Genomic DNA, 17,965 nt, shown 5'->3' on the forward strand with positions numbered 1-17,965 from the left:
TAACTGGAAGTTTACAAGCCTGTTTGCAGAAAACAAATATTTCTAGACCACAGAAATTATCAAAGGAAACGCCTTTTTCGTGAGGCTTTTTGATACAGGTATTGCTGCACGCTGCACGGCTTTTGATAAATTTAGTGATAATAATATATAATAAACCATTTCTACAAAAGATTAAACGGTATTTTTTACTTATAAATAATATGTCAACAATGTAAGATTTAATTTCAAATACTAAAGATAAAGAGCGGTCAATTAATTACCTATATGAAAAAGTAACACAATTTTACTGAAAAAAAAAAAATAGAAAATCCTTTAAAATGAGAATTTATATACACAGTTACTTTTGTTAATTTGTTGTAAATTTATTGTGCAATTTATGTGCAATTGTGCGTTTATTGCAAACATATGGTGGTTGTACATAAGGCTAAATGGTAAATTTGTCAAAACTTCTCGTCGGGTCTTTATGGAATGTTACAATTGTAAATAACAAAGAAATTTATTGCTGTAACATATAAAAGGCTGTACAAAATAACCATAGGCTATCTTTTTCTACAACATGCCACATCATATTGTGCGCATAATTTATCTACGGTATCAACACCGCTTTTTGTGCTGTTATAATGCTAACATGATTTCCGGTTTTCCAGTTACATAATCAACGTCGTCCCCACGGTGCATTGTGGAATATAACATAACGTTTTTGTTTTTTTTTTTTTGGTTTATATGACACTAGTGTTCCTCTTCAACCAAACCCAAATGTACTAGAGCCAGTATGTCGTCATTGATTATTAGAGAAATATGCAGGAATTTATCTTGTATTACTTTTATTGTTCCCAAGAGAGTTAAACCATTTTTCTTCAAGCTTATACCAATATCAACGCTGGTGTACCAATTTTTGGTGGTAACATTTCTCTTAGATCCGTAGATATATTGACAGGCATGTTCCGCCACTGCCTTGGTACTGGTATCTAGATAGTATGGACCACCACTTGATTTTTGCCAACATATACTTCCATGTTACTGGTACATGACGAGCAAGATCGAGAACGATATCGGCAAATCGTCATGGAAGCTACCCACGCCTAAAACTTGGATACGGTACTCAAAGATGAAGAAGAAGTTACTGGTATAAAATAACTTCGAATCAGACAGTGCAAATATCTTTATACCGTATCTATTGGGGTTGGTTGGGGTATGTACTGGCGGAACGAGCACCGTCCTCTATAGTTTATTTTTATGAACGAGAGAGTAATTAGCATAATTTTAACTGGTAGCTCCGACCACTCCATGGGCGTGCTCAAGATTAATTGAAAAATTACTTTGAATAATTGTAAAAAATAAATGAATTATTTCAGTGTTATAAAGTGTTATGTGTATGTAAACAAAAGTGACCTCTTTTATCACACACTATATTAGAACTGACTGGCCTACATTAAAAAGGGTTTTAAAAAATTCACATTTTTTTTAATTTTTAAAAATTACAAAAGAGAAAAAGAGTTTTTAAAACCGTCTAAGGTATGTTAAATAGATGAATAAAAATATTAATATAAAACTTACAGCTACTTGTTACAAATCCAAATCAGATTCAGAAGATGAACTTTCAGAACCAAGATTTATAATAACTGGCTCGATCATTTTATCAGTAATATTGTCCAGCTTCCACATTTTTTCCTCTTCTTTAATAGTGTGATTTACTGCCTTTTCCCAGTTTTCAGGTTTTACATTATTTACGGCCTCCAAAAACAACTGTTTAACATCATGAATTTTAAAAGTGGTATTTTTTCTTGAAACTTCACTCTTTATCTGTGCCCATACCAGTTCAATCGGGTTTAATTCACAATGATATGGTGGGGATCTAAGTACTGTCATTCCACGATTTTTGGCAATTTCATCAATTTCGTATTTTTTAAATTTTTCTTTATGAAGGGCACACAACGAATAAAGTTCCTTTCTTATAGATTCGGGATGGTACGTAATATTTTTTGAACTCAGCCAATTCTGCAAGTCTTGTTTTAACCACTTGGTTGTGGGCAGTCCTTCTATAAGTCTGGAGTGATAACTTGCATTATCCATTACTATTACACAGTTCTTAGGAAGAAGATCTATTATTTGTTCCAACCATTCTTGAAAGACATCAGCGTTCATGTCTTCATGGTAGTCACCGGTACGAGTTGATTCAAAAGTTAATAAACCACCTTCAACAAAACCGTCTGAACTGCCAATGTGTACTATTATCAGCCTGCGTCCCTTTCCTAATGGTGGGTTTAAACCAGTAGATAAGTTATTTACAAAAGCGTGCCTTTGACTTGTAACAGTTTCATCCTGCCAAAATTTATTTGGTGTATGACCCTCGTTGATCCATGTTTCATCAAGATAAAATATTTTTCTTTTTTGGTTTCTCATTTCCTTTATGGTTCTTAGAAAATGTCTTCTCCATATGACAATATCGCTTCTTTCTAATAAAATAGACTTTCTGGGATTCTTTTTCCAGCGGAAGCCTATTTCTTTTAAAAGTTTCCATAACGTACTTCGACTCATTTCTGGGTAATCCTTATCATCTCGAACTGAGACAAGAACTTTATCCAATGTTGGAAATTCTTGTCTAAAGAAGAATTCATGCACTTTCCGTCGAAGTCCTTCTTTAAAATGATATTCTATTTGAAATTTTGGTTTCCCTGGAGCATTACGTGGCATTTGAAAACTACCACATTTCTCTTCTTTAATAACTCTGTAAATCGTAGATTTCCCAACACCAAGTGTACTGCTAACTAACTCAACGGTCTCATCAACACTTTCACATAAACGTTTGTCTGTAAATGATTTAAAACAATTAAATATTAATGTTTTTTCATTAACTGTTAGAGGACCAATTTTTCGGCGTTTACACGGCACTTCCAAATTTTCCATAACACTAGTATACACAATAAACTGCACCTTGCAACTGAAGTACCTACTTTTAGTGAACTGTTAAGAATTTTGAATACGCCACTTGGACCTTCCTATATACAAAACGGAAAAACCCACTATCACATTTTCTGTGGAATAAGTTTAGAAGGTAATTATCTAGTCAATTACTGTCGTAGATTCCTGGAATTAAAGAATTAAATGTTTGATTGTTGAAACCCTTACTTCGTGGAATGCACTCATTTCAGATAAAATAAAACGTTTTATTTTATCTAAAGAATTAAACTTTATTTTGCAAATAGGTAGGTACTTATTAAACTTTTATTGGTTATATATAACCAATAAAATAAACATCTTACATTTCTTGCAAATTCATTAGTACCTGTTAACCTCCATCACTCCGACACTGGCAACCTTATTTAGGGATTAGTACTCCTCACAACTATTGTATTCTATTCTGCTCCAACCTTTATACCTGGTGGTCATACTCAATTTAAAATTTTTTTCCTATATACTTCTGTAAACTTGTTGACAAATATCTGTTTTTCATTGAGTCACCCGTATCAACAGTTTAGGGATTTGCATACATAATTTATTGTTTTATTACTCTCTCATACATAAAAATACACTATAAAAGCCTCCGACTTTTCGTCCACGGTTACGTATTGCAAATGAGAGAAACATTTTTTCTGATTTTCACTTGGTAATAAGATCTCTTATTGGCGCTAATGTAACCAAACTAACTATATCATGCCTTGTACTGATATCATCATATATTGATATGTACCTTAGTAAATTTCTGAATTCCGTGATGTTTAGCCAGTCGGAAAATCTCTATACCAGTGTTGTCCGTTTTCCACAAGTCTGTTGTATTAAGGTGACTTGCTTTTCTTACACCGGCAAGATATAAGAGATCTAAAAGGGCAGGCATTTCAACAATGTTTGTTGGGTATATATCTCGATCGCGACTGAACTTCTACAACGAAAGACTATAAAACAACTTTTCAATGCCTCACTAAGGCTCAAAATTGTACCAGCTCAATGGAAAATTGCTGATATATTAATGATCCATAAACATGGTAAACCGCCTAACAAACATAACTCTTATCGTCCTATTAATTTCTTACCGGTAATTGCTAAACTATTTGAGAAGCTAGTAGCGACAAGATTTATATGAAGGTATCATTATCACTCTGGCTTTACAACCCTTCGTAGGTCCTAGCCTCCTCAAGAAGTTCTCTCCAGTCGTCCCTATCCATCACCTTCCTCCGCCAAATACGTATTCCCATATTTCTCATGTCTTCATCGATGTTATCAAGGAACCTTGTTCTGCGTCTTCCTCTTCTTCTCTGACCAATAGGTCTATCAAGGAGCGTTTATCTAGCTGGGTTATTTTGTTCCATCCGAATTACCCGTTTGAGGTGTACTATCCACCTCAGACGTCCTATCTTAATATGTTTTATTACGATATCTGGTTCGTGGTGTATTCTATAAAGTTCGAAGTTGTATCGTCTTCCCTATACTCCATTGTCATTCACTGCTCCATAGATTCGCCTTAGTACTTTTCTTTCGAAACATCCAACATGTTTTCATTACTTTTTGTTTGAGTCCAGGTCTCTGGACCATGTTAGGACTGGGCCTATTATTGTTTTGTGAAGTTTTATTTTTGTATTTCACGATATATATATATATATATATATATATATATATATATATATATATATATATATATATATATATATATATATATATAATATAACGAGTTTATTGCAGCTGTCGCCGTTTCTCGCAACCTAGCTTTCAACGCTTGCGATCGTTCCAGTCATCTACATGTAGACCCCTATCTTCCATTGCACCTTTTACTTCTTGTTTCCACGATCTTCTTGGTCTTCCCTTTTTCCTGCGGTTGGTGGGGATCCACCGTAACATTCTCTTTGGCCATCGTTGATCATTCATCCTTTCTACATGGCCATACCATTTCAGCCTTTTGCATTCTATAGTTTCCAGGACGTCAATGTCTATGCCCATACGCTCTCTGATTTCAGTATTCCTTACTCTATCTCTTCTAGTGAGTTGGCAACATCTTCTCCAATAATTCATTTCCATTGCTTTTATTTTGGATGAGTCATTTTTATTTATTACCCAAAGCTCTGAACCATATGTAGCAATGCTTCCTATGATACTTTTGTATATCCTAATTTTTGTGTTTCGGGTGATGTGGTTATTCCAAAGTATACTATTCAGTTGACGTATTGCTGAATTTCCTTGACAAATTCTAGTAGCTATTTCTTTTGTATTCCGACCATTGTTTGTAATGTTACAACCGAGATATTTATAGCTATCAGTATTTTGAATTTGTTTGCTACCTAGTTCTAAGTGCTTTCCTTCACCTCCCACTACTACGTACTCTGTTTTTGATGGATTAGTTGATAAGCCCCACTTAGTATATTCTTCATCTATTTTTCGTAACATGTAGTGGATATCATCTTGATCTTCTGCAAGTATTACTTGGTCATCAGCAAAATGCAAGCTGTACAGTGTATGGTCTCCAATTTTAACACCCATAGGTTCACATTTTCTTTTTCAAATATCCAAAACCCCCTCCAAATAAGTCTTAAAGAGTGTAGGTGCAATGCAGCAGCCTTGGCGAAGTCCTTTGGTCACTTTTATCTTTTTTGTCACTTTTTGTCCAATCTTTATTACACTCGTCATATCATTGTACAACTCCCTTACAGCATTAATGTAAATCGGTGGAATATTCTTGTCTTCTAGCACCTGCCATAGCTTGACTAATGGGACACTGTCATACGCTTTTTGAAGATCAATAAATACCATGTGTGTCTCCATATTATGTTCCAAACGCTTTTCTATTGTTTGTTTTAGGCAGAAAACATTGTCTATACAAGAACGACCAGTACGAAAGCCACTCTGATCTTCAGCGTCTTCCCAGCAATCTTCAATTCGGCTTTTAATTATCTTCCCGTATACTTTACAGATTGAGTTAGTTACACTAAGCCCTTGGTAGTTCTTACAATCTTTTCTGTCGCCTTTATTTTTGTATAGATTGCTGATATATGCAGTTTTCTATTCTGGGGGTAGCTCTTCTCCTCTCAAGAATAAATTAAAAGTATAAGCCAATAGCTGAAATAGTTTGTCAGGGCCATATTTAATCAGTTCAATGGGTACTCCCCCCGGTCCTGGAGCCTTTCAATTTTCATAGCGTTGGCGTGTTTTTTAATTTCTTCTGGTGTTATTTCAGTTTCTTCGCGCTAGGAAATATCATATTTTTGGTAGCCAATATCTTGGAATTCTGTTCGATCTTCTGTCAGCGTTTGTTCATAATATTCGACCCATAATTCTGGGGCTATTAGAGTTAACCTACTGCATTCTTTTCTATCTGTTTTACTACCTCTAATTATTTTCCAGGCTTCTTTACTTCTTGCTGTACCCATACAATTTTCTACGTTATCGCAGGCTTTATTCCACATCTCATTTTTGGCTTTATTTACCTCTTTTTTTACTTCTTTGTTTAAGCTGTTGTACTCTTGTCGATAGTAAGGGTCCTTTGTTGCTAGCCATTTGTTATACATATTCTTCTTCTTCCCCACAAGATCTTCTATTTCTTTATTCCACCATTCATTTCTATTTTTTATGCTATCCACTTCTTCCATAGCTTCCATTTCACGATATAATTGTGGATTTAAGGAGGATATTGAGCCAAAAATAGCATCTGTTGGCCATGCAAATTCTGTGGTTTATCTCTGCGGTAGTATTATGTTCAATGTTAAGAAGCGCTCCCAGGTATCCAAATTCGTTCACTCCTTCGATGGCGTGGATTTGCAGTGATTTATTATATATTGAACCAATGGTTTCTGTGTCCTTATTTCTTTTATAAGCTGCTGTAATGCCATTATGGTATTAAAAGATAATAACTGATAATAATCTTTTCCCGGATCATCAGTTTGATTTCAGAGAGAAGCATTCAACAAAAGAACAAGTACAGAGAGTCTTTGATATAGCGAATAAAACTTTTTGAGCAAAAAAAAATACTACTCTGTACTCTTTCTTGACGTCACTCAGGCTTTTGATTTTGAAAAATAAAAATGAACGATCAAGAGTCAATATTTGCTTTACAAAAATCATATTTAGAAGGAAGATACTACCGTGTTAAGTATGAATCAGAAACATCAAAAATCTGTCCGAAGAAGAACCTTTACTTTTCCTTAGTGGAATTATTTTTCTTAGAAGAGTTTGAGTTATCTGTTTTTACCAAGTTTCTTGTTTATTTACGGTGATCATTTATAATTTTCGTGTATGAGATTGCAATGTTTTGTCTATATGTTTAATGCAATCTTTACGAGAACATAATAAACATGATTTAGCTACTTTTTTATTCAGATCTCAGATATCAATGCAAATATTTTAGATAAATAAACAGATGTATTAATAGTTTTTAATATCTAGGTTACCAAGTGCATGTTAACAGTTTTCACTATTGTAATATTTAGGTCAATTTAGAACCACTTCTATCTTTCTATGATACAGAAATATTTTTGCTAAATTAGAAATCGTTTAATATCAATTATAAAAATTACATTATACTAACGACTGTTTTTATTGTTGCACTTTCTCTGTGGCAATTAAAAATACTAAGTATCAGACAATAAAACAAATACACTTTTTAATTTCCACTTGAATTATATGTCAACCAACGACGTAATATACCTACTAAGGATGGAACATGCTAATATTTTTACATGTAGCTGATCAACGACGGAACTGACGTCACATTATCGGCTAGAATGTCCGACTTGAATTTGACAGATGATTAATTAATGTCCAATGTTAATTAATAATCCAGCACCGGGACCTGGAGGCATCTCACCTGAGCTTATAAAATACGGATCAAAAAAAAATAGACCGGATGATACAATGGATATTTCAGAAAGCCATAAATGGAGAACAGCTCCCAAAGGAATGGACGGAGGCATATATGACATCTATATTTAAGAAAGGAGATAGAAAACGATGCGAAAACTACAAAGGAATAAGCGTAATATCATCAATAGGAAGATTATATGGGATGATACTGCGAGAAAAGATAGAGCAAGAGATAAAAAGCAAAATCGGGGAGGATCAGGCAGGCTTCACGGCAGGAAGATCATGCATAGACCACTACACACTGGAACAAATGTTGGAAAAGAAAAAAGCAAAAAATAGAGATATACATTTGGAATTTGTGGACCCGAGAAAGGCGTATGACTCTGTACCAAGGTCAGAAGTGTGGGAGGCATGTACAAATTAGAAATACAGACGGAACTCATAGAAGCTACAAAAGCTCTGTATAACGAAAATAAAGTGTCCATTAAAATAGGAACAAGAATTATAGAAGACTTCACCACAACAAAAGGGCTCCTGCAGGGTTGTTCCACATCTCCAACCCTATTCAAAATATACTTAAAAAAAGCTTTGACTACATGGAAAAGAAAATGCGAAGGCATGGGAGTACCGGTACGGAACGAATATCTATATACGTTAAGCTTTCAGACGATCAAGTAGTGATTGCACAAGACCAAGACGACCTCAGATACATGATAAAGAAACTACAAGAAGAATTTACCAAGGCTGGTCTAGATATTAACCTCGCGAAAACAGAGTACCTATCTACAAGTGAAGAAGACATAGAAGATCTACAGATTGATGACAACGCAACAATCAAAGGAAATGATAAATTCAAATACTTGGGGTTTATAATCACGAAAAAGGCAACAACAGAGGAAGAAATTACACAAAGATTAGGACAAATAAGAACAGCAATCCGACAACTGAACTCAGTATGGTGCGATAGACACCTAAATATAAAGAAAAAAACACAGATTTATAAAACATTAGTGCGAAGTATTATGACATATGGGGCTGAAAATTTGATCATAAACAAGAAAAACAACAGTAAGATAGTAGCAAAAGAGATGGAATGCCTGCGAATATGCTGCAGAATAACAAGAATGGATAGGAGAAGTAATGACGAAATAAAGCAACGAACATCAATAGAAACAGACATAGTAACATATATAGAACAAAAAAGACTAAAGTGATATGAACATGTAAGAAGAACTAGCGATAGCAGATGGATAAAGAGAATAACCGAATGGAGTCCCATAGGAAGGAGGAAAAGAGGACGACCTCGAAAATCCTGGAGGAAGGAAGTAGACGACGCCATGAGTAAGGGAGGCCTAAACGATGGAGAATGGGACAACAGAGAGAGATAGAAACGGTTGAGCGAGAGAAGGCAGTGAATACTGTCCCTATTGAAGTTAGAAATGTGATAAGACGGGGAGATTTCCTGAGTCCTCTATTATTCAACCTGATATGGATGAAATAATAAAAAAAGTAAGAACTAAAAAAGGATATCAAATGGGAGAAAAACAACTTAAAATAATCTGCTATGCAGACGACGCAATACTACTCTCTCGAAGTGAAGCTGATTTACAACGTATGCTGCACCAATTTAATGTAACCGCTAGAGAGTTTAACATGTTAATTTCATCAAAAAAGTCAAAATGTATGGTTACAACAGCAAATTTACTAAGACGTAAATTGGAGCTGGAAGGTCAGATAATAGAAGAAGTGATGGAGTTTAAATATCTAAAAATCACATTATCTAGCTACGGAAAGCTCGAAACTGAAGTGGAAGATCAAGTGAATAGAGCAAACAGAGCCGCAGGCTGCCTAAATGACACAATATGGAGAAATAAAAATATTGGAAAAGAAACGAAAGGCAGAATTTACAAAACAGTCATCAGACCAATAATGACATACGCGGCAGAAACAAGACCTGACACATAGAGGACAAAAAGGATGTTAGAAACAGCAGAGATCAAAACACTTAAAAAAATTGACGGTAAGACACTATGGGACAAAGCTAGAAATACAGGTATACGACGTAGATGCAAGGTGAAGAACATCAAGAACTGGGTAAGAAATAAAATAGTAGAATGGAACGATCATATAAGCCGAATGACAACAAAGAGAGTAGTAAAGAAAGCAAGAGACGGTTTCCCAATAGGAAGACGATCAGTAGGAAGACCACGAAAACGATGGAACTACAACTTATCGAAGGCACATTGAAAAACAGACAGAGTCATGTCTATATAAAAAGAAGAAGAAATTCTAGTCTTGTTTACTCAACTACATTTTTTGTCTCAAATTTAAAGCCTATGATTTGATTTATTAATTAATTCGCCAGTATATTTTTTTATGGTTTTCGTGGTTAAATGGGAGTAAGGGGGAGGGCGCTAAAAAGGTATTGTGTCCCGGGCGTGAGTTAAGCTTGCTACGCCCCTGATCTACAAAAACCATCTTGGTGTTTATCAAAACTGTTAACATATTTAGAGAATATAATAAGAGGTGACTGGAAACAGTCTCTAGGGATTTTTTAAAATCCTTTGACCCTGTTTGCCATGATTTGCTACTTGTAAAACTTGTCTTATGGACTTAATGTGGTTACATTTAGATGGATCACTATATTCTATTTGGAAATGATTGATAGCACACTTTTAATGACACAGATCATTTGCATTTTTTGTTATATTGTATTCAAAGTTTCTTGGAATCATCATATTTTTTTAAATTCTTGTACAAAACTAAGACAAGAAGGTCTCAATATTTATAACGTTTCTGCTTTAAACAGTCCTGTAAAAACACCGCTACAATATTCGACAAAGAAGGGGAATTATATCTTAAAAACAGAACAATAAAACAAAGTAATCAAGATAAATTTTTGAATTGGATTGGAAGCAAAATTATAAGCAAATTCTAGTGAAGTACTAAAATTGATAATTTAAAAAATTCATAACAAGAAATGCATGATATGAACAAGATTTTAATATAGGTATTAAATGAGATTGTTAGTGACCAATATTTACTTTTGAATTGCCAAATAATTAAAAACAAAACAGTATAAGTATATTATTAGAACAAACCAGAGATTAGTGTATCTTTTATTTTTGTATCTCACTGATTATAAATAAAAATAACAAGAAAATAAAAAGGACTATTTAAAAGCAGTTTCTCATAAATTATAATATATCATATACTTACTGTAGCTATGCGATTTTCCCAAAGATGCACATTTTGAAACACATATTCATTTAAAGAACACTTGGGTATTTCCGCGGTGTCGGGAGTTGTAATAAACCCACTGGAATTTGAGTCAGTCGCAAAACCATTTGTCGCCGCTTTGGGGTTAAATTTCGGCACAAAAAGCCGTTTGTATAGCACTCTCCTTAAAACCGACATCGAAAAGTAACCCGCACCGTTCACAGCAAAAGGACAACAACTACTACCTGACTGGGAGATTTGATTGTGTTTGTGATAGTTTAATATTTATTTATGAGGTTTAAGTTTGAAATACATGCTGCGGGAGTTTAAAACCGAGCAGAGATGGGTCGGCCTATCTAAAAATAACTGGTACAGGCGGAAGAATGGACACATTTTCACACGAATGAATGTCATTTGAACAATAATAGCTAGAACCTAAATTACCACGAGAAGTTATTTTGAAGTTTAAAAATGTTCTTGTCTGATCGATTTTATGAGGTGAAAACAATTCCGTCAACCACTTTTTCGTACATATATAATTATACATACCAACTTTCAGTTTGTCTATGATTTCTAAACCTATATTAATTAATTTTGACATTTTTTATATATATCAATTGCCGCTTCGAACAAATGAAAACAATGTTAAAGCAAAACAAATCAAATAACAGTAGATATATACTTTTTAAATAAAACAGAAAAAAATGATTAAACGATATTTTTTAAATTTTTTATTTTGTTTTCCCAATTTATTTTCTTCTTCTTATTCTTCCTTCCTTGTATGTAGGCTTTAAAACCTGTTTCTTCTTCAATATTAGCCTCCTAAATTGTTTAAATTATCGCACCATCTTTTTCTTGGTCTGCCAATACTTCTTCGTCCATTTGGTGACTTATCTCGTGCTATTCGTACTATCCTATCTTCTGCCATTCTACTAATGTGTTCGTTCCACTCCTGTTTCCGTTTTGTCACCCATGCATTTATGTCTTCTATATTGCATGCTCTTCTTATGTTTTCGCTTCTCTCTCTATCCAACAGACTTTTCCCTGATATTCGTCGAAGTATTTTCATCTGTGTTGTTTCTAGTAGTCGTCTCGTTTTAGATGTGCCAGGTCTTGTCTCCGCCGTGCACGTTAATATAGGTCTAATTGCTGGTTTATAGATTCTTCTTTTTGTGTCTTGTCTTAGGTGTTAGTAAAAGTTAAAAAAAAAAAAACGCGAAAATTGTCAACTACAATGTTTGGGCGAAATATAAAAAGCCAGATAGGCTGCAGGATCTAATTTGCATGGTATAGCACTGACATCTGTGCTGTTATCGCTCGAGAAGTGCATTGAAATCTGTCTTTCCAGATTTTACGCTGCCATCCTGCACAATCCTTCAAATCCCAAGCAAGCTCGTGGTACTTAGTAAAATGTTAAAAAGTTAGATCAATGATCATGCAAGTTTTCACCCCTTCTTGTGAGGTTGTCCGTTGGTCTTTCAAAGACAGAATATGTACAACTAATAGCAATAGAACGCCCTGAAATCAAAGAAGATTGACTACAACGACCTCAGGATCATATCAAATTTATACTACAAACAGCGAGCAAAAGTACGTGTTAACAAACAGCTGTCAAAAGAAATTGAAATTTCTTGCTGTATTGACGTGACCGCTGGGTGTAGAGCCGTAATTAGAGTTAATTTCATTACAATCATTCTGTATTCTAGCTTATCGTAAGCTAAAAATTTTCGTACATGCGGTAGTAAGCTTTGAAAAAAATTCAAATCTTCATCTTCTTCATTTTTATTCTTTTGTTGTTCTAAAACTTCAGTTTTTGTTTTTTACCTGTAGTAAAGCCTGACCTATATCTTTTTTTGCTAAACGCTTTTTGGGATAGTTTCTAGCAGAAATTGAAGCTCGCGATGAAGATAGCGTAACGCTAGACGGTGCTGAGTCCAAATGTTCAAGATGCTCAAGTGGAGATTGGAGGTTGTCTGTTACTGACTGTTTACTTACGTCATCTTCATCCCTTTCACCTTGTAACGTCATCACCTCATCTACAGTATCGTCATTATTTCTGGGGAAATTTCCGTTAGATTTCTTTGGAGTAAATTGATCTTTTAGAAACAAAAGACTTTTAAAGTACTTCCATTCTCCTGTATAATCATATGTTTGAGAATCTCCAGATTTCGGTTTAGGAATGGCTGCCAAAGTAGTCCTAAATTTGTCTCTTAAACTTTTCCATTTATTCCGTACCAATGTCCCTAAAATAAATAATGAAAAATTTTAAAGTATACATTATTAAAAATAATAATTAAGTAAATTGAACTAAACGGCTTATATTACATTACAGGTATTTATGAACTGGTCAATCGGTTATAAGTTTGGCGTTTACTTTCCGCATGGGAGTTGCAACAGTTTCAAAAATTGTTAGAGAAATGCTTAAAATTAATCTGGGAAACACTTCAACCGTTACACATGAAAATCCCCGGCGAAGATGATTTTAGGAAAGTAACAGACGACTATTATAATCTTTGGAACTTTCCTAACTGCATCGGCTCCATCGACGGGAAACATATTAGAATACACTGCTCTACTCATTCTAGCACAACGTTTTATATTTATAAAAAATATTTTTCATTTTTCAAATTGTTTTGCAAGGATTAGTTGATGCTAATTATAGCTTTATAAACATTGATATTGGAGGTTACGGTAAATAGAGTGATGGGGGAACTTTCAGGTCTTCAGCCTTATTTTTGTACTTGTCAGATGGACTACTTAATATTCCCAACGAATGTGCTTTATCAAACTCAGACATCGCTGTACCCCATGTTGTCATAGGTGATGAAGCCTATCCACTTCTCTCCAACCTATTAAAGTCTTATGGAAGACAACAATTAGATGCAGATAAGGAAACTTTAATCCCAGATTATCAAGAGCACGAAGAACTATTAAATGTGCTTTTGGCATACTGTACTTTAAGTGAAGAACTTTAGGAACAGCGATACAAACATCTACAGATTTAGCTGATGATATTGTGAAGTGTATCTATTTAAAAAAATTTATTAAAAATCCTTTGTAAAAGGTATATATTTTTAAAAACCCAAACGGGCTGTTATAGACAAAACGTTTTCGGAATCCATTATTCCATCATCAGTGTCCTATAAAATATATAACCACTTAATTAAAGAGAACGTGAAGTTAAAATTTTGACTAAGGTTAATGTAAAGTGTGGTTAATACTTACTAGGTGTACATGAATGTAGCCACTAAATACATGGGTAAAAACCCGTTAACAAAAATTTAGTTACATTTGTTTTACATTATATTATATAAATTGCTAGGATGCTAAAGTTACCGTTGGATTAGGTAACATGGCGACATATGACTCCACGTTGAAGTTGCAAGTCCTGAGACGGTGTGTCTACGAGGACTTAATGGAAGCAACTGATTGAAATGACAATGTTGACAAGTTAGGACGGAACAAGTAACAGAGTAGTCAATATAACTGTATGTGTCTACTTAAGACAAAAGCCAACGTTAATTAAATTGTTAAAGTAATAGATTTTTTGATATTAAATAATATAACAGTATCAACCATCAATGTTGTCGTTTTTTAAAAATTGATTTTTATGTGTATGAGATGAAATGTGGAGAGAAGATAATGTGGTTATAGTTAGGCAACCAACTATGCATGTGTGTGGTAGTGTAATGAAAAAGAGATTTTTATATTTAGGCCCTTTATGTTTATTCAACATTTGGTACTTGGAAAATAGAAAATAGACACATGTAGAAGGTTGAGTTATAGAAATTTTGTTTGATATTGGTGGAAAATGAATGAATATATTTAAAATATGAAAGTGTTCTTACATGAATGAGATAAAACTTTTGTAGTATAATGGTCATGTGAAAAGGTCATTTCACAGGTTTATTACAGTTATTAGGGACTATTTACTACTTCAAAACCCCCAATTTCTTTAATGTGTTGAAGATTATTCCGAGCTCTGTCTACTATCATGATCTTTGTCTTACTCCTATTTAGCTGTAGTCCATATGTTTTACTTTTTTTCTCCAGACGTCTCATTATGTCTTCCATTTCTTCTTGATTTGTCGCGATTATTAAAGTATCATCTGCATATCTCAAGTTATTGATTTTTTGACCTCCTACTGATATTCCGCCCTTCCATCCGTCTAGTACCTTTCGCAGAATGTGTTCGTTGTAGATATTAAACAAAGTTAGCGAGATTATGCATCCCTGCCTGACACCTGCCTCTTTTCTGAAATGATCGGAATGGGTGTTGTTTATTTTTACTGTGCAGTTATTATTTTCATATAAACTTCTGATTAGTTGAATTAAGTGGTGGGGTGTTCCCATTTCCGCTAGTATGAACCATAGCTGCTGCCATTTGACTTTATCGAAGGCCTTTGTATAATCCACAAAGCATATAAGCATAGGAGTATTGAATTCTTTCGATAAGCTGTCTAACATTAAGGATGTGTTCTCTTGTGCCTTTTCCTGGTACAAATCCCGCTTGTTCTTCTGATATCTGAAGCAATAGAAAAGCTTTTAGTCTTTCATGTATTACATGAAGTAGAACCTTGCTTGCATGGGATATTAGGGTTACCGTTCTGTAGTTGCCGCAATCTAACGGAGTTCCTTTTTTGAATATAGGGATGAAAGTGGATGCTGTCCAGTCGTTGGGCCACTCTCCGGTTTCCCAAATCTTTTTGCAGATCATATGCATAACATTTACTCCGACATCTCCAGTCTCTTTTAAAACTTCTGCGGTGATCTGGTCTGCACCAGGAGATTTTCTATTTTTCAACTTTTTGATTGCCTTTTCTACCTCTGACTTTAGAATGTTTGGTTCTCTCTCTGCAGTGAACTCATCGTGATTTGGATTCTGGGGATCAACTGCATATAGACTTTGACAATATTTTCTAACCTAGACCAGATACCTAGACTATTAATTAATGATCTGGAACTGGAAGATGTGGACACCTTCGTCTACCTGAGCTCGCCGCTGACCAAAGACAACAATGTCAGCGAAGAAATTAAAAGAAGAATAGTGCTTGCCAAGAAGTGCTATGATGGCTTGAGGAAACAGATAACCCCCAAACTACCCAGAAAAATTAAAGTTACCATATATAAAACACTAATAAGGCCAATGTTAACATACGGGTCAGAAACGTGGTCACTTACACAGAACGACCAAGAATTGCTTAAACGTTTCGAGAGAAAAATTATGAGGAAAATATACGGAAGAGTCCAAGAACAGGGTTTGTGGCGTAGGCGGTACAACTTTGAGTTATACAGAAGTTTTTGGGAAGATGCGAAGTAATTAGGCGAGATGAAGATGCAACGATCAGAAAAATTTTCGACCGAAGAGGACCAGTGGGAAGACGAGCCAAAGGAAGACCAAAACTTAGGTATCAAGAACATAGAGGATGATCTAAAATTTATCGGAGTTAAAGCATGGAGAAGAGTTGCCAGAGACAGGGGCGAATGGAAGATTGTTCTGAAGAAGGCTTTGGCTCATAACGAGCTGTAATGCCACCGATGATAAATAATAATTATTAAACTTGTACTTACGTTTTTTGTTCAATTTTACAGCTACTTCGTCCCATAATTTGTCGAGAACAAATCTGTTATGATGATTTTTATTTTTTTTTTGCCACAAGGGGATCTAATAAATATTTCACTAATTAAGCTGTCGATATCCATGCCGGCCACCTCTGAGAAAAGCAAAGAAAATAGACGGAACAATTATCGCCGCTCTTATCGTTGCTCGGCTGCCAAGCATGGCTCAACGTGTCGCTCCAATATAAACACCTGCATATAAAATAATGACATCATTTTCTTTTATCGCCGCTCTTATCGTTTATCGCAGCTCCAACATAAAAACGCACTCTTAGGCATTTCTTACAATGCGGTGTTCTACAACTGTTCAAATGACACGAAAATTTTTAAATCTCATAGTAAACATACCAAACATATGATTTTTAAATAAAAATTACCATATATAACAAAACATATCATTAATATTAGTTTTATAACTTTGTAAATGCTCTCCTAGAAAATCAAACAAAAGTGACATTCCCCCTTTTTCCCAGTACCCTTCAAATAATCTGAACGAAATATAAACCTACGATGATATATTGAGAATAATAATAAAATAATTCTATTAAGAAATAAAAATAATAAGTCAGTGATACAGTAACGACTAAAATACTAAAATTATTGACTACAAATAATAAATAACTAACTGATCGGTACTTTTTTTAACTGATCGCAAAGAAAACCAACAATCCCACCTCTAATTCGCGGTTTCTACTAATTTACAAATCAGATTGTACAAAGTACAAAGGTCGTAATTGTTTATCATGGGAGGTGAGATAGGTAAAAGCAACTAAATGATTTGTAGCCTTTTCCTTAGATGATAATTGAATATGTTTATATTTCCTGTGATTAAAAAAATAGTCTATAGATTTTTAAAAATACTAAAAAAAACACGTAGAAATGTTTAAAATAAAATCTTGAAATTCATTCGTCGATTAGGTATAAAAGACGATTACTTTTGAGACCGTAAAACACGATGCAATAATAAAAATGTTACACAACGCTAACATTGACGAGAAAGATATAAGACTAATCCAGAATCTCTATTGGAATCAATAATCACGAGTGAGGCTGAATAAAGCAATGAACACAGCTTTGTCTCCTGTTTGAACTAATTATCCAAGGAAATATTGAGGGCAAGAGAAGGGTAGGTTGCAAACAAATGTGGCTACGGATACGGAATATAAAGATTTGGACAGGCATAAATAAGACCGGCGAGCTTTTGCTTGACGCAAAAGACAGACTTCTGGCCTTAAGATAATTCGCCATCGAACTATAGGTGCTATAGGTGCATGGCACTATAAGAAGAAGAAGTATGGAAAGCGAAAGAAATACCTACAGAGTGAGAAATTGGTTTGATTGT

At 34.4% G+C, this 17,965-nt stretch overlaps 1 protein-coding gene and 1 pseudogene across 2 annotated transcripts in view; both read right to left on the reverse strand.

The window, feature by feature from the left end:
- Positions 1-11,296, reverse strand: part of LOC140447319 (uncharacterized) — a 43,363-nt gene extending 32,067 nt beyond the window's left edge. For both annotated transcript variants that reach the window (XM_072539915.1, XM_072539914.1), the window contains exon 1: positions 11,005-11,296. In XM_072539915.1, the coding sequence (XP_072396016.1) occupies positions 11,005-11,202 (198 nt within the window). In that variant the 5' untranslated portion in view covers positions 11,203-11,296. The remainder of the gene's footprint in view (positions 1-11,004) is intronic.
- A 1,059-nt stretch (positions 11,297-12,355) lies between these two features.
- On the reverse strand, positions 12,356-16,707 carry LOC140448741 (uncharacterized; annotated as a pseudogene).
- Positions 16,708-17,965: the final 1,258 nt, after the last annotated feature.

Source organism: Diabrotica undecimpunctata, chromosome 8 (assembly GCF_040954645.1).
Source record: "Diabrotica undecimpunctata isolate CICGRU chromosome 8, icDiaUnde3, whole genome shotgun sequence".
NCBI lineage: Eukaryota > Metazoa > Arthropoda > Insecta > Coleoptera > Chrysomelidae > Diabrotica > Diabrotica undecimpunctata.